The 23,547-nt window shown below is 39.5% G+C and overlaps 1 protein-coding gene across 1 annotated transcript; it reads right to left on the reverse strand.

Moving 5' to 3' along the window:
• Positions 1-9,100: 9,100 nt before the first annotated feature.
• Positions 9,101-16,973, reverse strand: LOC131323136 (calcium-transporting ATPase 4, endoplasmic reticulum-type-like). The gene is made up of 8 exons (XM_058354780.1): positions 15,131-16,973; positions 14,146-14,221; positions 13,689-13,810; positions 11,592-11,873; positions 11,129-11,506; positions 10,939-11,048; positions 10,523-10,751; positions 9,101-10,017 (listed from the first exon to the last, which is right to left on the reverse strand). The coding sequence occupies exons 1-8, from the start codon at positions 16,556-16,558 to the stop codon at positions 9,433-9,435; spliced, it is 3,210 nt and encodes a 1,069-aa protein (XP_058210763.1). The 5' UTR covers positions 16,559-16,973; the 3' UTR covers positions 9,101-9,432.
• Between the last annotated feature and the right edge of the window lie 6,574 nt (positions 16,974-23,547).

Below are 23,547 nucleotides of genomic sequence, written 5' to 3' on the forward strand. Positions count from 1 at the left end.
ATTGTGTTTTGAATGGTCAGGATCCGCAGATAGTTTGTTCGCGCGCCGTTGGATTGTGTTTTGAATGGTCGGGATCCGCAGATAGTTTGTTCGCGCGAACAAACTATCCGCGGATCCCGACCATTCAAAACACAATCCAACGGCCGAGGAAAGAAGTTCGCACCAAAGCCCAAATCTAGGATCCGCGGATAGTCTGTTCGCGCAAACAAATTATCCGCGGATCCCGACCATTCAAAACACAATCTAACAGCTGATGAAAGAAGTTCGCACCAAAGCCCAAATCCAGGATCCCAAACTGGATCCGGACTGTGTATTTATATATCTAACTTATGTATGTAATAAATATAATTATTCCATGTAAACTACACAACATGTTGATTTGAGGGTGAAAATGTAATGAGGGTGAATCCTAATTCTAAGAAGGGTGAATTGGTATATCTAGTGTTTGGAATGTTTTTTGAGAAAGGGAATTTGGAAGGTGGATATGATGGGATAAGGTATCAAATGACATAATTGCTCCCCCTTTAGTTATTTAATGGACAAAAAGGTTAATTTCATTATAATTAAATAAATACATATTTATTATTAATTGTTGGATAAAATAAATTAGGGCACAAGTCAGAAATTATGGCACAACTTAGGAATTAGGAAAAATCAGAAATTAATTAGGGCATAAATATGAAATTCGGGCAAACCAAATCATGATTTAGGGCACAAATATGAAACAAAATCGAAAACCAAATCATGAAACCAGAACCAATTCAGATTGCGATTTTAGGGCTAACTCAGATCGCAAACCGTACAAAATTGGAAGACGAACTCAAACCGTACAATAATGGAGCTTAACAATACCTGAGCAAAAAGGAGGAAGACGAAGTAGAGAGTGACAATTGTCAGCTTACGGCGGTGGAGTCACAAGAATTTTGAATCGGCGACTTCCTCTCTATTCTCTCTTCTCAGTCTTGTTTGTAGGATGATAGAATGGAGCAAAAATCATGAGTAAAGGGAAAAGCAAGGGCAACAAAGTAATTCACCAACCCTGCATATATAACCCCTGTCATTCACAAATCCACCCACAGGTGGATTACAAATCAAATCCACCCTTGAATTTGACTCACGTTTTTCATAGCCAAAGACCGGAGAAGACGAGAGGGTGGAGATGGAGTCCGGCCGCGTCGCATATTGGGGGGCAAATCCCCCAGCCAAACAGGCCGTTAGGTCTCGAGTTTGAGCCCCACTCCTTGCAATTTTTACATAACCGGTTCGGTCCGGTGCTCAAGTCCTCAAAATCGGGAACCGGACTAGACCGGTTCTATTTGAAAACCGAAAATGGATTCGATTTTCTGCTTCGGTCTGATTTTCGTAACTGCCCTAATTACTCCTTAGTCTTTCACACTTGGCCAACCGTTGGAAGTTAACTTTTATAATAAGCTCATGTAAACTAAACTGTTATTTATGTATGAATTTCTTATATATCTTCTCTTTCGTCCGTAATATTGACCCCAATCACCTTCAAGGGAAAATGCAGAAACAGTCCACCAAATGAGCGGTAACGGATGACAACTTTAACCTGTCTCATATGTTGTAAGAATAAGTCTTAAAACTTTTTAATAGTATTATTTGCACATTAGCCGCAGTGTCTGGTGAGTTAGCGTGATCACACCGACCCCAATTTATATCCCTAAAGTTCTAATTGTTTGAAATTATTTGCACATTAACTACCGTTTGCATGATTCCAAACTGCATGATACGGTCTCCGAAGTGCACGAATATAAAACTTTCAATATATAAATTTGGTCCATAGAAGGTTGGCCGAAGGTCATATCACTATAACTTACAAACACCTTTTGCCCTAACCTTACTTTTCCATTTTCTCAAATAGATTGACTTATTCGTGGAGGCTTTGTGAATAGGGTATTTACGGAGTTGCGCAATTACATCCGTCCGTTTCGGCCATCAATAGTTGAGATATGTTTTTAAACTATTTACCGGTAATAAATATCTTTTAATAGTAATAGTTTGTGTTTAATCTAGATCGTTCAAAACACTTTTGAACACACGAGAATGAGCTCCGTAAATAGGAATGGGAGGGGTTGTAGTGCACCCGTCGCACTACACCATGCAATGCGGCCGATCTGACCGTCCATGTCGGTGCGGACGGCTTGGATTTAATCCGAATTCCTACAAATCCTAGCCATCCATCGTTCGGATGAAAATCCGAGCCATCCATTGCCGAGATAGACGGCCAAAATGGCCGCACTACACGGCCACACGTGTAATGCGGAAGTGCACTACAACACCCCGGGTCCCCTAGATAAGATTTTCTCTTTCTCAATTTGATCGACAAAAAGTATTCATTGGGTTCATGTTCATAGTTGATTTGAATATTACTCCACTAATTAACATGTTTTCAGATGGATAAAATGGTGACCAAACGCTTCCTAATCTCTTCTCCACACGCCTTCATTTCTTCACGAAAGCTACTCCGGCCCCTCATTTTCAATTCATGGAATTAATATGGCCCCCGCCTTGCTCTTTAGCCATAATCTAATTAATCAAAATCACTTTTTGTTAAGCTGTTTCGATTATTTTCTCGTTAATATTGCTTGGATTCGAGTTTTTTAAATCATGTAGTTTGATGAGGACTAAGGCCCCGTCCCCCTAAGAAAAATAAGTACTTATTTTTAAATTAAATGTGATATTTTATAAGAGAATGATCTATCTTGTAAAGCAAAAAATAAGCATTTAAAAGTAAGAACCTTAGCGTTACGAGGCCTAAATCTAGCTACTCGATCTGAGCTCAATGCAAGTGGTGAATCTAAGTTTCGGTCCCGACATAGGTTTGGTTCTAAGGGAAATATTAATTCCCTCTTAGTATATTTGCTTATCCATTTCAAGTACCAGAAAAAACAAAAAAAAAACTTGCCTTATTTAAATTTTCTGTTTTATGATTGCAGTACTGGTAGGTATGGACGTTCATCTACTGTGGACTTAAAATCGTTATAACTGCACAACTAAATATGCTTATTCTAGTGTGTATGTATAAACATATCGACTTACTAGAGAGAGAGAGAGAGAGAGAGAGGTCCCAAATATAAATACAGAAACAGTTGTGCTTTAAATCATATGATCCGTTGGAATATTCCACCAACTCAGATGTATTTTGGTGTATGGTACGTACGTACTAGCTACAATTTGGGTGCATGGCAGTGGCCTAATCTAATCTTGCGTGTGTTTTTTTTTTTTTTGAATAACCGGTCATTAACAGAGTTCAATGGAGGAAAATGATTCATGTGGCCGATCCCAAGTGATTGGAACATAATGCTCGATTTGGTTTGGTTTGATAAGGAGACCAACGAAACGTGACTAACTCATCTCATAAATTTCGATACAATAGGGTGTGAAATTTCAGGTACGAATTAGAATTTTGTTATTTTCATACGTATCTAGGAGCCATGTGGGCAAGTGTAGTGGAGTGCAGTTAGTACCTCCCTTATACTCCAATGCACATGGGCAGGATTTGATTCTCGTAAGCACACAACCCTCTCCCCAAGTCTCTTAGGATAGATTATATTATGATTAACAAATGGCCAAAAGAAGAAGAAGAAGAAGAAGCCATGTGGCATGGGCCTATATTTCCTTAACAATCCCTCCTCACGTATAGCCGCGTTTGAGGTATGTCACATATAGTCTCATTTTTTTGGGTCCATCATTGTGAAGGATTTTGCTAGCCTATCATCGTTGGATATAGATTGTGAATTTTTAAAATGTGAAATGGAATGAGCTTTGCTCATACCATATGTGGAAACTTTATATTCAACGAAAAATCAATTGACAATGAGTGGAGAGATCCCAACATTATATTAAGCGATCACTCATTCTACTCCCAAACAATATTTCCTTAACATTGAATATAAGAATTTTTGAATAAAAAAATTTGACAATATAATTAAATAGTCAGATAGTGTTTTCATGAAAATTAATATATACTACTACTCAAATAAAAAAAGGTTTATAGAAAATAGTACTCCCTCCGTCCCTTTTTTATAGTCCTGTATTCCATTTTGGGCTGTCCCTTAATAAGTGTCCATTTTGTAAAGTTAGTGGGTAAAAGTTGGTGCATTGTCTATTTTATCCCTAAAAGTAGATTTCTTTTTGAAAAGTAAGTGAGTAAAAGTGTAATGATGATGGGTAAGTAGGGAAAGTGAAGGAAAAAGTTGATGTGAAAGGTATAATGATGATGTTTTTTTAATAAGTTGGAATTACGAAGCAGGACACTTAAAAATGGACGAAGGGAGTAGTAGGCGAAGGAAAAAGGGTGAAACTTAAAGTACAAATTTAATTACTATATTGTACTTTCAAATTCTATTTCGCAAAATTTATTCCGCACATTTCACCCAACAAATTTCATAGATTCTGAAAATTTTTTTTTTGAATGCCATAGACTCTGATTATAACATAAAAATTAGTAATGTTTTAGCTCCCTAGCATCCCAGAAACAGAGTGAACTAAATAACTCTCATCCTTATGTCAGGTTACTCGAGGGTCGAGGGTAAGGGTGAGTCCTCTAAATGGAATTTTCACTACCATATTTACGTGTTTGGTCGATCAAAATGATGCTTCAATGAAACTTATAACAAAAAATGAATCCCAAAAACAGAGTGAACAAACTCATCTCAATTTTTCGATGTTGACATTGGCCCGAATATTTTGACAAATCTGACAGAACCAAAGGTGGTGTGAATTTGACACCAAAGATGATTTTTTTTAAATTTTTTTTTGGGTTCAAATAATAGGATAAGATTTTATAAATGGTAGCAACGAAAAATAACTGAACGGGCATCCATTCCCATGGATGAACTTGCTATTAGAGCAATGCCACTCCTGTTAGAAAGTCATGGGCTGATATAACCAAGTAAAAATCTCAAAGACTGGGCATCAATCTTGTGAATTTGGACAACCCAAGGCACACCTTTGAATTCGGCGTCTGAAGAAGATCTGAGATTAGATGGTCAAAGGCATCAAACCTAAGTGGTGCTATGAGTGCAATTCGGGTAATTAAGTTGGACAAGTTTTCTTACCCACTGTTTTTTGAAAGGCAAAGGAAAGGAGTATATTAATCATTAAATAATATTACAATGATTACAAGGATCCGAAGTATGACAGCATCACAACGAGAAAAACTGGCACCCTAACCCTCGACAATCACATGCCACCGTAGTTTTCCAAAAGAGTTGGTGAGTAACCAATCATGATTTACATGAGATAAGCAAAGAAACAAAATATCAATAGGATCTCAGGGGAAGCATAAACCCCTCCTTTAGATAAACGCCTGCCTAAGAACCCAAAATCAGGCCTAAAACAGATGCAGGTGGCCTCAATGAAAACCACACCAATGACGACAAAAAAGAATATTACTGGGCCAGGATGAAGTCCCCCGCGATGAGACCCACCAGTAGCAGCAGTAATTCAAGAAAAGAGACATCGGCATTGCGATTCAGACGTGAGAGCGGCAGAAGCGGGTGGTTCTGGCCCTTCATTGCCAAATGGAACAGGAACCGCGGCTTCAAATGGAATTTAACCAGCAGCAGCGATTGGAAAAAACATGCCAGGAAATAGTAGTATCGAAGAAGAAATCTCGCCATCATCTACCACTATAGCTAACAGTAAGTAGGCCAAAAACCTTGAGCTAATTAAGCACATCAAATCCTCTGCATCATGAAGCCAAAGGCCCAACCGGATCCTAAAAATCGACTTGGGAAAAGGATGGCATCTTCGAAATCACGGCCTGCTTTAACTTGAATAATCCATGTTTTGCTCCCACAGGGATTGGGAAGTGAGAAACACCATACATCAGCGTCGAGCCACAAAGGGCCAAACTGGAATTTCCCCCAAAGAGACAGACTCATATGTCCAAACACACAAAACAAGCTCCTGATAAAATAGCAATTGATATAAGACCCCAACCCACAACCCAAACCAGCGCTGGACAACAAAGAGAACTAAGACCTAACCAAAGCCTGAAAAGAGACCTGTCTGGTAAGGCAGAACCAAGACAGAACCAAATTAAGAAACCAGACCCTCCCCAAACCAAAGAGTCACGATACCATGACTCTCAAACCCTTTGCCTTTCTAACCCCTATAATACATCTTTTGAAATCACCAGTTGAGTAGTGCTTGAGAGATTGAGCCTGGCTTTCACCCATAAAGCAATTCTCACCTTGATTATATCCTCCAAAGCTGCTGTATCAAGGACCTTGTTGTCGAAAACAATCTCATTTCTTGACAGCCATATGGACCATATATATGACTGCAAAGAAACAAGACTGCCAGCATCCCTTTTAAACCTCCTTGTATATCTGTGACCTCCATAAATTGAAGGAGGGCATGCCCCACCACTGCATAATATCAGACCAAACTCCCCATGAAACATTGCAATGGAGCAAGAAATGTTCAGTTGATTCTTCAACCTGGTTGCATAGGGGACACAAACCCACACCCTATTATCACCTGATAATCAAGATGTTCCTTCTGATTAGTTCATCTGCTGTAGCTATGTTTCCTTGAATTGCTTGCCACAAGAAGATTTCAATCTTTGGGGGCAAGCATTACTCCATATTAGATTGCACATAGGGCCAATTGGGTTAGAATTGTTAAGAGAGTTTTCCCACATTTCATAGCACAGTTTGACTGAAAAGCAACCAGAGTTTTCATCTCCTCTCCATCTCAAATGATCCATCCCCAAATTATTCAGAACAACTTGACTGAGAGAGCTCTGCAATTCTGTTAATAAAGCTTCTTCCCACACAAAAAGACTTCTTCTAAAGGTCAATCTTCTAAGTCATGGCACTAAATCTTCTAATTCGTGTGCAGCTTTGATGACAAATATTTGAGCAATATTTGTCCAAACTGATTGATTGATTTGGATGTTCCAAGAATATTTAGTGTAAGGCAAACTGACTCTTTAATCATTATTATGCTGCTGTATTTCATGAAGATTCAAATAGCTATGTTCAGAACTACTTGTAGTTTTTGTGTTTTAGTTTCATTTATCCTAATCATGGCCTAAACTTACAATGGAAGCCTTATCTGGGCAACACTTATCGATCATGATATATTGCTAACACGCTTCGATCTCGTTGAGTTGGGATCTGGACTGAGTTCCTTCTTTCCAACCTAGCTCTGCAAAACAGCGAACCATGTTAGTGCCTGGCATGCCGGGGACGACCGGTAGACACTCTGATGGCTAAGTAAGTTCCAGTTTAAGGAAGGGTAGTACACAGCTAGAGTGAGTCAGGACGGCCTACCTCTCTCAGCTGACAGCAATCATTAATCAACTCATATCATATTATAAGTTTAAAGTCAGAATCATCAACCCAAATGAAACATATATTTGCTTCAATAGTAGCAAATGTAGGCATCCAAGGCCTGGACTTCCATAAGCCCAGTTACCCTATACTCTTAACCACAACCCAACTACCCTGATGTCAATAGCAGCACACTAGGTTGAATGCTTGATCCCTGCTTCTGTAAATGATATACCTCTTGGAATTTCCAAGGGCTCTTATGGTGTGATATTGCATTACATTTCCCTTGATGGAGTAGTAGTTAACTAGCTACAGTTTAGGTCAACCAAAAACTTACTGATCACCTAAAAGCCATACCTTAAATTTGGATCTGAGAGACCCTGTCAAATGGAGGTGAAAATGATCATGTAGCCTTTCCTGTTCCTTGTCTTTTAAGTCTCCACAAATGGTTCCTTCCTCTTTCCACTCTTTCTTACACAAGTCTTCATTGTAACAAGGACAAACTCCCTCGTACGATATAACTTAACGAATACAAATCTTCCTGTGCGCTCATTTCTCTGTTCTACTGGATTTCATTGGTTCACGGGACTGTATGAGTCAACAACCGTTGCCCCCGGACCAACAAGGTCCCAGGGAGCAGAGAAGAGGGCAAGAAATGGGATAGCTTGGTGAAGAATTTAACAGAACCAAGCATGTTAGAATAAATAGGTATAATAAATAATATCATGATATTGAGATTGTGATTTGATTGTAATTAGAATGATTTTCTTTAATAGTTAATTAGTATGATTTCCTTCCGTAATTAGGCTCCCTCTCTTGAATAAATAGAGGGCTCATTGTATAGTTTTATTATCGAATTCTATAAAATATCTCTTCTCTCATATTTAACATGGTATCAGAGCTATAAGGTCTAGGCCCTGTGGAATTTTCGCTCTCGACAGGTGGCCTATACTTCGTTGCCGTCCGCCGGGCACTCATAGTAACATGTAATCGATTCGCTCTAGCTTCCTAGCTTCTCCTGGCGCATGTTTTCTCTTATTTTTCTCTCTGTCTCTCCTATTCCTCTTCCTGACTTCTCTTGGCTCTTGGTTCCTGATTGCTCGTGGTTTCTTGGCTTGGCTTGGCTGCCTCTGGTTTCTCTTGGCTTGGCTGCCTCTGGTTTCTCTTGGCTTTTTCAAACTCAAGTTGGTGGACCTGCTTGAGTTTGAGGGGGATGTTAGAATAAATAGATATAACAAATAATATCGTGATATTGAGATTGTGATTTGATTGTAATTAAAATGATTTTCTTCCATAGTTAATTAATATGATTTCCTTCCGTAATTAGGCTCCCTCTCTTGTATAAATAGAGGGCCCATTGTATAGTTTTATTATCGAATTCAATAAAATATCTCTTCTCTCATATTTAACAAAGCAAATGCTATTCTCTTCTCAATTTTTGCTTTCCTCATGTTTATGTCCACTTTCACTACCAAATTGACACTCATCTTCTTGCAGACCCTTCAAACAAAGAAAACAATAGATTTTGCTATCCATCAAAAGAAAGCACATGTTTTGCTAATTGGTGCTGTTTAACCAAGCATGAAACCGGCTCATGCCAAAGCATGAAGCAAATGTTTCCATCGTTAGCCTATTTCGCTCTCATCAGGACGCTTTAAGATGAAACATGAAGCAAAAAGCTACATCACTATCCTCTTTCCTTGCATACGGTCATACAATATTGGCCTATGATTTTGTCTTCGTTGAGTTTGGTTCTATATTTGAAACTGTTTAATGTCAAGGTATGCACCAGATAGTATAAGGATCTCAACTTGTATTGCGTAAGTACTTAGTTTTTACACACGTTTCATTTGACGATAAAGAAGAAAAAGAAAAAAAAGAAAAAAGAAAAAAGGAAGACGAAGAAGAAAAGAAAGGTTGAAAAAAAGTTGATATAGTTCTTCGATGTCCAACCTCTTCCCATTCAACGAAAGGCAAGGGTCAGCGGTTGGACCAAGTATAAAAACCATGTAGGGATCAAATATAACTATAGAAGAACATGTATTTTACAATCCCCCAACTTCCATAAGGAAGCTTTTTTTGCAAGTCCTTTTTTTTTTTATGTCAAGGCCGCACAAGTTTTCTCTCAGTCTGTCTTGGGCTTTAAAGCTTTTCTCGAGCCGGATGTGAAAAGTCCTCCGGTACTCCTCCCCACAAACTTCAGAACCTCGTCGATCAAAATCACCGGGAAAGCAACTGTCAAAACCAATATCCATTCATTGAGCCCTAGGGGCACTATACCAAACACATGAGCCAAGAATGGCACGTAGAGAATCAGAAAGTGCAAGGAGAACGAAATGGTCATGGCCAGAAGGAGCCAAGGGTTGACCCAAGGGGGCATCGTTAGGAGGCTCGTGTCCTCAGAAAGGGCGTTGAGCGAATTGAACATCTCGATGGCAACGAGGACCGAGAGGGACAGTGTGGTGGCCTTCACTTTTCCTTGCTTGAAGTAATCGCACGGGTTGTGGTCGAAGGAGAACACTTGTGAGCCGGCTGTGAAAGGGGATACCGTGAAGTTCTCCCAAGATGAGCATTGGCCCCAGTTTGCAAGCTGGGAGTATGAGACTAGGGTGTGGCCATCAGCACCAAGGTCAATGCCCAAGAAAGAACCATGCGTGTACCAAATAACGAACACCCCCACGGTTGCTATTCCAACATATAGTCCAATGACCTGTGCAAAACCAGTAGGAAAAGTGTGCAATTTAGAGCGCAATCTAAAGGAAATGGTGTGGTAAAGAGTAGCATTTTGTTGTTTGGAAATGTTGTCACTTGTCAGTTTTATGCTCACAAGAACCAGGAAACACGTTCGTTTTCATATTTTCTCTGGAAAAATCAAGTAAAACATGCTAAATACAAACAAAAGTTTTTGAGAAGTTTGTGTTTTTTTTTTTTTTTTGCTTTTCTGACCACAAGAGAGGGGATGGCTAGAGGGGCCACTGGAGAGAGGGAGTTACCGGTGGGAGGGGCCGCAGAGGTGGTGGTGAGGGAGAAAATAACAAACTTTGAAAACAAGTGAAAAACTTATTTTGTTCCTGGTATTTTAAGAACTTCAAAACAGTCGCGAAATATGTTTTCAGATTTTTTCAGCAACAAAACTAGAAAACAGGAAACAAACCATTACCAAATAAACTTTGGCAAAACATATTTTTCACTGAGATTATGTATGGATCCCGTACCAGATAACGGAACAAAGTCCAAGCACTGATGAGGCTGTCATCACTTCGACGAGGGGGTTTCTTCATGATGTCCCTATCAGGTGGGTTGAATCCCAAGGCTGTCGCTGGGGGTCCATCGGTGACAAGGTTAACCCACAAGAGTTGAACAGGGATCAAGCCTTCAGGAACCCCTAACGCCGCTGTCAAGAATATAGAGGCAACTTCACCTATGTTCGAGGAGATCATGTACCTGCAACATGAGGCTGAACCATTCAGAACACGATCCCATAGATTATCCATGATTCAATCACAATATTAGACATTCGATCTAAACAGGAACAGGACGGATCCATAAAAAGGAGTATCGATTTTATTGAGGTCAAAGGGAAAAAGAACAAGGTACTTCACAGACAAGCTACATAGAATAGAGATGCCACCTGATGAAAGCCTTCATATTGTTGTAAATAGCTCTCCCTTCACCAACAGCAGACACAATTGAACTAAAGTTGTCATCAGCTAAAACCATGTCAGAAGCTTCCTTAGCAACCTGAAAAAAGAACATAAGTCAGCACCATGTTTGCGATAATGTTCCAAAGAGAGAGAGAGAGAGAGAGAGAGAGAGAGAACCTCTGTCCCGGCAATGCCCATAGCTATTCCGATATCAGCTAGTTTCAAAGCAGGGGCATCGTTCACTCCATCACCAGTCATGGCAACCACCTCACCATCTTCTTTAAGTAGCCTTACAATCTCCTGTTTGTGCCTCGGTTCAGCCCTAGAGAACAAAAGCCCACCAGTTTGTCTAAGATGGGCTTTCTGGTCTTTAATTTCCATAAAATCTCTCCCGGTTAAGCTATTTGAAGTTATGTCTTCTTCCGGTGAAAATACTCCTATTTCACGACATATTGCTTCTGCTGTGTTCTTGTTATCACCCGTAATAACCATCACGCGAATCCCAGCTTCCTTGCAGTCCTTAATAGCTTGGTAAACTTCTTCTCGCGGAGGGTCCTACATGAATTTCGCCGTAAATTATTCACTGTCACCTCACTCAACGTATTCCAAATAGACTAAAATGAAGTTGCTTTTTACTAACCCTTAGGCCAACCAAGCCAACAAAAGTAAGGTCACTCTCGATCGATGAATAATTCAATGGGTTGAGTAAAAGCTGGTGAGCCGGATGATCCTCGTCGCCATCGTATGTTTCAAAATCTGAAAGATCATCTTTGTAGGCGAATCCCAAACAACGTAAGGCGCTGGTTGACATTCCATGGAGGGCTTCCAAAATGATGTTCTTTGAATTTTGGTCAAGTTCTACCACAGAGCCATCTAGCAACTGGACAGAAGTGCTTCTCTCCAGTAGATTTTCTACTGCACCCTGCAGCCACAGTCAAGCATTTATGTAAGACTTCCAGGATAATTTTCAATACGCGGAGCAAGGATTCAAGAACCTACAAGATTGTGAAGCAAATAAACCCAAGGGGTTTGGCCACTTGGGCATAGGATAGCAATTGAAGGGCGTGCCCCCAAGAGGACTGAAGGTCAAATTTCACTAATGTCGAATGTCAGCAAACGTTGGGGTCATTGGAACTTGCCTGTTTAATAATTCTACGGCCCCGTAGTCGGTGCTTGCAAGTTGGCCAAGACACCCGATTATCAAATAGAAAAAGATATGTGAAGCAATGAAAATGCACATTCTTCTTTATCTTTTCTTACACCTTATAGCTCTAGGGTTGAAGAGGAGTAATGTCCACAGGAGAACAAGAACCAGCGCCGACCCCATACATTTTGGGACCCGGGTCGAACTAGTAATAGGGACCCGTATTCGTGGGTATAGAAGATTTGAAAAATATCATTACGAATCATTTGAACTATAAAACAAATTGCTGAGGCAAGAAAAATCATGTATTGGCAATTTTGCTAGATAATCTTGAAGTAACCATGGTCAAGATGTGCCATGCCAGCCTTTGCCCCGCAGCATCAAGGGTGCACTTAAGTGGTAAGAGAAAGGAGGTTAGATATTCAACTACTCTCTCAAGATGTTAATCTAGCTTTTCTCATAATACTGACTTTCGTCGATATAAAAAAAAAAAAAAAAGTGGTTAAGATACATCCATATTATTGCATAGGTTTGTTTTCGAAACGCAAGCCGGCTTGTTCGAACTTGGAACTAAACAATGACAAACGCCCCCGCCTACTGCTAAACTCTATGTCACATGATTCAAGAAAAAGTTGACCTATATGAGAAATAAGATTTCCGTCTCAAAAAGGGCCTCATTTTTTAACGAACAGATGGAAGCTCTAAGCGGCAGCCTGGTGGGCCTATGCCAAGAGCTGAGAACATATAGATCAATAAATCACCCCAAACCCCTCTTGTATCCATTTAAGTTAAAAACGGGGACAAAATAAACATTGGTTAACCAGATGAATTGAATCAACCTTCCACCAGAATGTGTTTGCACCTCTGCTTCCATGCATTTTCAGCAGCCGCAGGAGGAAGATACTTTTGTGCAATCCTGCGGCTGAAAATGCATGGGAACATAGGTACAGAGAGTTTTTCGGTACAAAAGAGTTGAGTTCAATCAACCTGAAGAGTCGAATCAGATGGCCTAAACTTTTGTAGAATAACGTTATGTAGGAAGTTACTTCATAAAACTAGTATCCTATATATGAGTTTCATTTTTACGAATTATTGTTTCTCCTTGTTCACAAGGGAGATGCCAGGGGCATAGGCATATCAAATTGTCTCTCATATGCACGTGAATCCCTAGCATTTATTGTGGAATTTCTACATATGCATGTGAGAGAGGTGTGATTGAGGTGTGACACATTGATGTGTCCCTAACATTTTCTTATTCTCAAACCATGGCTCAGTTGACCCTTCTCTTTCTTACAGGAAAATCAGATTCAAAGCTATACGCAGCAGGAATCGGCCGATTTTGGATTGCATGCACTGGTACAACGAGGTGTAGAGTTATCGAAGGACCCAAAAACCAATCCATGCCCCAAAAGGTGTATTCGAAGTTGGTCCGGAAATCAAAAAAATAAAGAAAGGAATTGGTTGATGTGATCAAGGCATCAAGCCTTCCCCAAACGTTACTGTCAAAAGTAGTTTCGAGGAACTTTCCAACCCTTTAAAAAATAGAAAAAAAAACACAGACGGCATACTGGCTTAGGTAGAAAAAGGTTTTACCTTCACCAGCAATGACCTCTTCCCAGTCGGAGAGTTGACAATCACGCCCATCGACTTCCTGTCCCTGTCGAACTCCAGAGTTGCCACTCTCCTCACAGTCTTTTTCCAGTGTCGGCAACACCCTTTTAAAATATCAGACAGAAAATAACAAACAAGGAAAGCGAATCAAGACTGCAGTTTAAGTGATCGCAATCGTCGGTCAGCGTTTTTCAATAGTTCAGGTTTGTTTTGAATCTTTTACCGGTAATGATATAGTTTTATCGGTAAAAAGTTTGAACCATTAATTGTCAATATGAACGTACGGTTTTAGATTAGATTGTACACTCTTCTCTGCAGTCAACTGCAGGGAAAGCCGAATCCTGTGCCGAATTTCTCCCAGTGCAATGTACATATGCTGGACTGAAGGAAAAAAAAAAAAGTGGAAGAGCAAAAAATATTTGAGTCAATTGGGACATACGTAATATCGTATCAGAGGGACTCGAACACGCATCGTCTTCGGATTTTTCCGGAAAGCCCATTTTTTCCACTAGTACCTGAAATAACAAAGGGTCACGTTCGCAAATTATAAACAGATAATGTTACAGTTCGAAAAGAGAAGAAGAAAGCAAATTGGTTGCCTAGTGTGATGCGGCTAAAATTCGCAAAAACTGTCTTAAGTACTGTCCTATGCTTTTCCAATCGCGAACGGATTCTTGCAATATTCAAAATTTTGAAAAAAAAATTGGCTTTTTGAATTTTAGGCTGTCAAAAGCAATCGATATGTTCGTGAAAAAGAATTATGGACAAATTTTAAATTTTTTGGAGAACAGAGCTTAACCGCAACTTCAAAGCTATCGCAAGCTATATAGCAACACATGTTTAACAAAAAAAACTGAAGTTGTAATCTGAAATCTATTTATAAAACTATAGCAAACACCCCTAACGAAGCCAAGCAACTACTCAACCTGCATTGCTAAGCAAAAAGAAAAAAAAGAAAAGAAAAAGAAGAAGCTACTCAACCTGCATTATTAGTTTTGATCATTCTTTATCTGCAATTCCATCTCAGAAATAAACGTAAATGAAGGAGAATACTAGCTACTCATAAACATTATAACAGAAAAAAACTTGCGTAGTGTGGTTGTGGACTACAGAGCTCTCGAATTCGAAAATTAACACATTTTTGGCGTAGCGTTTCAGACAAGAAGCATTTCTTCTATATTCATCATCAATGGGGTCCACACATAGTAAAAGTATTGCTCGGTAAACTAACCGAAAAATGAAAACACAAAAGCTGAAATGAAAACAAATGAAATGAACGGTCCAGATTTAAAGAAACTCTTCCGTAGACCGTTCCTTTGTTTTCCTCAAAGGTATCCTATTTTGGGTGTCCAGGACCTATCATTTCTGAACAAAAAATAGAAAGCAGAAAGCAAAAAAGCATGGAAATGGTCATTTCTATGTACCTTGAGGGCAGCTTCAGTAGGCATACCACTGGCAACGAACTTGTGCTCCGAATGAGCCACACCCGCATCGTTACAAACCGCAGCGATTTTCGCCATCGTTTTCAAATTCTCGTCCATGCCTTCCGCAGGCCAATCGTGTATCTTCCCATCACCGGGATTGTAAGTAGTCCCGTCCACCTTGAACCCCCTCACCTCCTCCCTCCGCGCCCCCATCGCCACCAACTTCGCCACCGCCATCTGGTTCGTCGTCAGCGTCCCCGTCTTGTCAGAGCATATCACCGTCGTGCACCCCAGCGTCTCCACGCTTGGCAGCTTTCTCACCAGCGCGTTTTTCTGGGCCATCTTGCGCGTACCCAGTGCCAGGCACGTGGTGATCACCGCCGGCAAACCCTCGGGAATCGCTGCCACCGCCAACGCCACGGCGATCTCAAAGTAATAGGTGCATTTCTCGAAGGAGAACTTGAAGTTCTTAGGCCACCACCCGTTGGTGCCATATTCCCATGTGAAGAAATACTTCACGTTTATAATCCAAACTAGTATGCAAATTAACCCGATTATTTTCGTCAGCGCCTCTCCGAATTCGTTCAGTTTCTTCTTCAACGGCGTGTCCTCTTCGAGCTGGGACGCGAAGTGGATTTGACTGTGGACTTTTCCAATCTCCGTTTCCATTCCCGTTTGCGTAACCAGGCACACGCAGTTGCCGTTGACGACGGTGGTACTGGCGAAAACCATGCATTTTTTGCCCTGTATCTCACAATCAGCTTCCGGAATTGGTTTGATGGTCTTGTTAACGGCCTGGCTCTCCCCTGTTAAGGACCCCTGTTCGACTCGCAGAGTCGACGAGATCATCTCCACCAGCCTCATATCCGCGGGAGCCTTATCGCCGACTTTCAGCTCGACGATGTCTCCCGGGACGAGCTCTTTCGCCGGGAGATTCGGGATCCTCTTCCCTTCCCGGATAACCGAAGCGCTGTCGGACTGAATCTCTTTCAAGGCCTCCAACGCTTTCTCGGCATTGTTCTCCTGCCAGACACCGACGATGGCGTTCAGTATCAGGATCAGGAAGATCACCATCGGCTCCACGAAGGCTGTGAGCTCGTCGCCTCCGCCCTCCCCTCCGTCGTACCAGGCGAGCACGAAGGAGATGATGGCGGCGGCGAGGAGGATCCGGACCAGGGTGTCGTTGAACTGGTCCAGAATCAACCTCCAGATCGACGGGCCATCGTGCTTCTCCAATTCGTTGTAGCCGTGGATTTTGAGCCGCTTTTGGACCTCCCAGTAGCTCAGCCCGGAGGTTTTCGTCACTTCGTAGTATTTCTCGCATTCTTGCACTTCCTTCGCCCATGCTGGGTAGGTCTTCTTCTCTGGGATTGTGGCTTTCGGGCTCGGCATTTCTTGCTGTAGATAGTCTTCCCCTACTTTACCCATATCGAAGAAAAAGAAAAATATATGTTCTTGTTGTATCAATGGATACGACAAGCGAACTAGAAATTACAATTCGCAGCGATAAGAGTCGTAACTGTGTTTAACGATTTTAGTCCGTACTAACTTGTTGACGAAGAAAGACTGGATCTTTTTTCGAACAAGAATTTGACTGCAAAAGCTGAAACCCAACTGAAAGCGAATACGAATACAAGTACAAAGACCTGGATTATATTTGAGCAATTATGAGCTCAAGAAGTCAAAATGGAGATATAGCTTTCGATGGAAGAAAGAAAAAGGAGTGTTGGCCAAGACTAAAACCAAATTGTGGAAGATTACGAGGGTTTTTTTTATACTAAATGTCTTTGGGCTTTGGAAAGAAGTAAGCTTCCCAGAAGAATCCTTGGAAATTGCTTCTATTATGTGGTAGTGGAAATGAGACGTTTAAAAAAGATAAAGAGGGAATTCCATTCGCTCAATTGGCTATGTGCATTGAGGTTTGTGACTAGGTGACATTTTTTTTCTTCTTGTTTTTTTGTCTTTTTAGAGATTCTTTGAAGACTTGGCTTTTTCATCGTCCCCTTTTTATAGTTTCGTTCTCCAATAAATTATTCAGTAGCCTATCAACACCGTCAAGTGATACTCCAAATCGAGGGGCGGAGTTGGTATTTTGGGGGAGGTGGCACTTGCCACCCCGTTTTCACACAAATAAAATAAAATTACCTAGAGTGGTCTAGTGATGTGTCTTAGAGCTCGATTGGATGCGGTATGAGTTTTTGATGTATTATTTATGGAAGGGGATAAAATATTAAAGAGTATTAGTTAAAAATGGAGGAGCCACATGTAAAATTTATGAAGGGGAATTAAAAAGTAGATGATTTGGATGAGGTATCAGGGAGAGAGGATAAAATAATACTTGGTTGGGATGCAGGATATATTGGGTGTATGAGAAAGGGGAGTGATTTTGTCACTCCACTTTTTGTTAATGTCACTCTCCTTTGTGTCTTTATTATATGATTTGTTTTGTGAGAGCTTGAGAGTGATATTAACAAAAAATGGAGTGACAAAATCAATTCACATAAGAAATGGTGTATGATGTAAAAAGCTGTTAATTGACTATTTCGCCCTTAAACATTACTCCCTCTGTCCCATTTTATTTATCCATTTTTGGAAACCCAATTTTTTTAGGGAACATAATGATTACACCAAAAAGCATTTAACTTTCCAACATTTACCCTTTTCACTTTTTTAAAAAGTAACCTTATTTGAAAAAAAAAAAAAACAAGGGCAAAAAGAACATTTAGTTCATTAAAAAGTCAAATGGACAAACATTTTAGGACAAGGAAAAGTCTAAAAGTGAACAAATAAATCGGGACGAAAAGAGTATTAAATTAGATTATTCATTAGATTAACTATATAATTACTTGGCCTCCAACTTTGATTAATTTTGTTCACAAATAATCGACAATAATTTAGTTAACTAATATAATAATTAATTAACATATTAAAAATATTAAAATTTACTTTTTTAAGTGCTTTATTATATTTTTGTTATGAAATTAAAATGTTAAGTTTAGTTTTTATTTTATTTTATAGCTTATTTTCTTTGTTGAATGATGAGTATCCAATTTTCTTCTTTCGAATGGTTGATACGTTTATTTTTTTGTTGAATGGTTGACATACCCTTTTTTCTTTTATGAATGGTTAGTATGCATTTTTTTTTTTTTGAATTGTTGGCCTATCTAATTTTATTTGTTGAATGTTTAATTTTCTATTTTCTTATAAATAGGAGGCATTGCTTCATTCTTCATTCATTCCAAGTACAAATTATTCCTTACAAAAAGGTTAAATTTTATAAATTTTCTTATTTGTTCTATGGCTCAAAAAGTTTGGAGTGAGGCGGAGGAGACTTTATTGCTTTGGGCCCTTATGGGCATTGTACAATCGACGATGTGGAATGTTGAGACGAGAATCTTTCTTTCCAGTTGCTTGAATTATCTGCAAGGTCTCATGGCCGTGGAATTTTCCGATGCTCCTATTGAGGAATACCATATTAAAGCCAAGATTAAGAGGTGGAAGCAGACTTGTTGGGTAATTCTGAACTTAATTAGCCTCCGTTCCGGAAATCTTCTTAAAAAATAAGTACTTATTTTGCCACTTCTTATTCAAAAAATAAGAATGGTCATTCCACAAAATTCAAATAAAAAGTTACTTTCACATTTTCAAACTCAAAAATAATGTAAATGAAAAAAAAAATTAATTTTTTTTGCACCGTATTAAAGATCTCAATAAAATCTATCAAACAAGATCCATAGTGATAGGAAAATTATTTGCGTAAACACATGATTTTTGAGCTTGAAGTTGCCTTATACAAAAAATAAGACTGTTGCTATGATAATGGGTGCCGGGGGAGGGAAATCGTACCGGCGGCCGTGCCGGGCCGTCTCCGGCCACTGGACGGCTGATCCGAGCCATCCTAAAATTTAAAAAAAAAATCGAGGGGGCCTTCGCGGGAATCAACGGCATCCGAGGTGTGTAGGGTGCTTGATCTGAGCACCCCTTTTCCGTGTATATATGATTTTTTTTATAGAATTTTTGGACATATATACACGGAAAAGGAGTGCTCAGATCAAGCACCCTACACACCTCAGATGCCGTTGATTCCCACGTAGGCCCCCTCGGTTTTTTTTTTAAGAATTTTTGGACAGCTCGGATCGGCCGTCCGGTGGCCGGAGACGGCCCGGCACGGCCGCTGGTACGATTTCCCTCCCGGCACCCATTGATACCTATATAAATTCTTTCAAAATAATTACCACCCTTCTTATTTTCCGGAACAACCCTTCTTATTCCACAAAAAATAAGTTCTTAACTTATTTCTGGAACACAGCCTTAATGTTCCCGGATTTCATTGGGATCCAACCCAACACAAGGTGGTGGCAGAAAATGAGTTGTGGGATGCACATATCCTAGTAACCCTTAATTATATGTAGAATATTTTTTTAAATCTACTTAGAATATTAAAAGTTCGAAATATAATTTCTCTTTGTTTGTATTTGTACTTATTAGGATCATCCTCAAGCTAGGATTACAGTGGGTGTTCAATTTTCACAGTTCAACGATTGGTGCATGTGCTTCACTCACCCCGGTCCCGAGGAGCAAGTTGAGATGGCAGAAGCCAATAAAAAGTGTAGCTCGAGAAAACTCCTTTGTTTAAGCAACGTAGTTTCTATGATGTATTTTTTCATGTTCGTTCTATGTATTTTGAGAAATGTAGGAAGTTTGATGTTAAATTTGCTCATGAACTTTGTAGAGCTTTTGGTATATGTTGGTCTACATAATAAAATCTTCATTTCCAAATTCTCAAACTTACACTTACAACTTCATTCCGAATCGAATAAATATGCCAACAAAATACAACATACGAAACATAAGAAAAAATTACAATGCTTCATTATCTTCCTGGTCTTCCTTTGCTTCTTTATCATCATAGCCACAAAAATCTGAAAAGGGGCCCAATTGGTACAATGGCACAATCTTGGATATAGTTTGGAACCAAAACTGCATTCAAACCTTGAATTTTTTGAGCCAAAAATCTGCTGCACACATAGCACTTAGTTTGAACAAAAAACTTGCACACATGGCACTAAATTTGAACCAAAAACCTGCCGTAACAGTAGTAACACCAAATTTTCCAGCAGGTGTATTCAGTTTGGACATAGCAGCAACACAATCACCTATTTGGATGCTATAACCACAAACACACCTCTGAAATACACACACATGCACCTGCTGAAAACCTTTCAAACACCTCTTGAACACATGTACACACTTCTTGACCACATGCACAAAAAATTGCACTAAAACAGCCGTAACACATGCACACACCTCTGGACACAGTTTGTGTTGTTTGAACACATCTTGGACATAACAAAGGATGGACACAGGTTGAACACAGATTTAGACACAGCAGTAACACAAAAAAAATGCACTAAAACAACCTCCAATCTCCATTAAAACTACAATTTGAACACACACACACACACAGGAGCAGTTGCACTTGCATAGCATAGCAACCTGTTCTTAGGCTCAGATCAAATATCATCACATTTAAAACCATAAAACAGCCTTCTAAATTGCAGAAAACAGCAAACAGACCTAGAAAACAGCTTTCTAAACCTAGAGAACAGCATGCAAACCCATAAAATAGCATTAAAACTGTAGAAAAATAACATGTTAAACCAAACATAAGCATGGCATCAAGATAGTAATGAAAACATGATTGGGCTCAGAAAATATATTTTGGAAATTAGAAGAGTACTCATGGTTGCATTTAATGATATCCTGCTATGGTATCCATCTTAATTATGAATTGAATTAATTCATCATTGCCCACAAAAAAGATAACATACACGTTCATGTTTTTCCATATCACCAAACACCAAAACTTGTGAAACTTGCTGTTTGACATAATGTTTTATGCAGTTAAGCATGTTGTCCAATGGACAACAAAACCTATGTAACTTAAGCACATGCAGATTGAGGGAACACAGCAACACACACATGTAGAAAATAGTATTTTAAACCTCATAAAGTGCAGAAAATAGCATTCTAAACCTCAAAAAATAGATATTTAAATCCAGAAAACAGCATGGCAACAACAGAAACACCGAAGTCCAAGACATCCATACACACACAGAGGCTTGTATACGTGCCAAAGGCTGAAAACTAGAATGAAAACATGCCAAAGGCTATCTTTACCATTCCTAACAACCTGTCAAAACCTGTCATAGCCATTCATAACCATTTTAAACATGTCTTATAGTCCTTCTGGCTCAAATAATATATCATCATAGCCTAATATTATTCATAACAATCTATCATGACCATTCAAAACAAAGAATAGCCATTCATAGTCCTTTTGACTTAGATAATTTATCATCATAGCCATAATTTATACATCTGCTGGTGCACACACCTGCACTTTATACACTTGCACACATAGTTTGCTCTCTCTCACACACACACCCCTGATGCACAAGCGCACACACATCAAACCTGCATATTATACACTTGCAATGCACATACCAGTCAATTTTACACCCAATCACACATACAATGTGCATTCAAAACCCAAAAACAAACTAAAAATATCATGCTAAACCAAGAAACTGCACAAAATAGCATGCTCAACTCATAAATAGCAGAAAACACCACTGCATATTCCAAACACACACAGTCATGCTTCTCCAACAAAGTCCAGATTTTCATGTTGTTTTCCGCAGTTTGCATAAAGTCCATATTACACTGAAACTTGGAACACATTGAGCATAATGTTTGCTCAATCCAATAAACACACACATACACACTTGGGACACACTAAAACCTGCATTGAAAGACACCCACACATTTGCATTTCACCATAGCTAACAATATATGCCAATGCCACATAGTAAGTAAGTAAATCTATTTTTTTGGCTCAAATAAATGAAATGTTAAAAGGCACTAAGGAGGCAACGTCAGTTGTCAAAAAAAAAATTCAAAAAACGACATTAATCTAGCAACCCTAATCAGAAATTGCGAAACCCTAACCATAAAATGCATTGAACCAGAAGTAAATCTGGATTGAGTTCAACATACACACATAGAGTTAATCATACAGCAGCAACACCACACATGCAAGCCTCAAATCGAAAATAAGCTTTGAACCCATCGTTATGCACGGAGTCCAAATCAAGTAAAAAAAAAACCCTAGTTTTTGGGTAAAACGCCCAAAATCAAAACCATAATCGAAGGCTATAAGTATAAAATCGCAATCAAGACTAGGTGTAAATCATACCAGAATCGCTCAAGGAATCGGGCAACAAATCGCACACCAAAATCGCACAACAAAACCCAGGGTTTTCTCTTACTGTTCGTAAAGCGAAGATGAGATGAAGAGGGGGATTAGGGAGGGCAGAAAGGTCAAAAATCACACCTGTATTACGCTGAATTAGCTATTGTTCGGTCCAAGAGTAGCAATATTTTAGCGCCTCTTCCACCGGATCAGGGTGTATACGCGAAAAAGGGGGAGAGTCTAATACAGGTGGAAATAGGGTTGCCAAAGCCAGCTAAACCAATCCCATCACCCCTAAACCGGGTGTATTGTGGAATACACTCAACCAAAATTGCATCCAATCAAGCCCCTTAGGGTTCTGTTAAAACTCTTGCACTAGAGTTCGAAACCGAGGGTCACCATTTTTATTTTTCCTCTTTTTAATATTATCAATCTCTCTCTCTCCCCCTTTTAAGTTTTTGCATCCTCCCTCCCCCCACCCACACACACACACACAAGTTTAGTATCTTTATTGCATTTTTTTTTACGAATTATAGTGAGTGTGTATTGACGTAAAAATTAGATTCACAAACATATCAATTTACATACTTGTATGATTTAATTACAGTGTCACTTTCGTATCCGAAATCCTGACTCTGCCACTACTCTAGATGACTTCAAATTAAAATCACACATTCTTTCGGAATTTGCAACTAAGTGTATGAACCCCATTTAAATGCGCGATTTTGAAGAATCATAGCACACAGCGTGACGGTGTTTTGGGACTATTGAATAAATAGAGCTCGTTCTCTCTCTCTAAATCTCAGTGGCACTACTCTTTCTCTCCCTTCAAGGAATAAACATAACAATATAGGAAGCTTCCTCGATCCGTCCTTTTCGGGTTAAAGTACAAAAAGGTAGTTGTTCGAAAGCCTTGGTAATCACTCATGACAGTGATATCGATCCCAGAAAGACTACAGCCACCGCAGGCAAAATACGGTGGCCGGCCACCACATGCTATTTGGGCCCATTTCGGGTTTCGCACGGACGATTCGATCCGTTCAATAATTTTTTTAAAAAATTCCGAGTGGGCAGAGGAGGAAATCAGCTCGATCCGATATGTGTAGGTACTCGGATCAAGCTTCTCATCTTTGGAAAATCGAAAAAAATGGAAAGATTGGTT

The sequence above is a fragment of the Rhododendron vialii genome, chromosome 4a (assembly GCF_030253575.1).
Source record: "Rhododendron vialii isolate Sample 1 chromosome 4a, ASM3025357v1".
Lineage (NCBI taxonomy): Eukaryota > Viridiplantae > Streptophyta > Magnoliopsida > Ericales > Ericaceae > Rhododendron > Rhododendron vialii.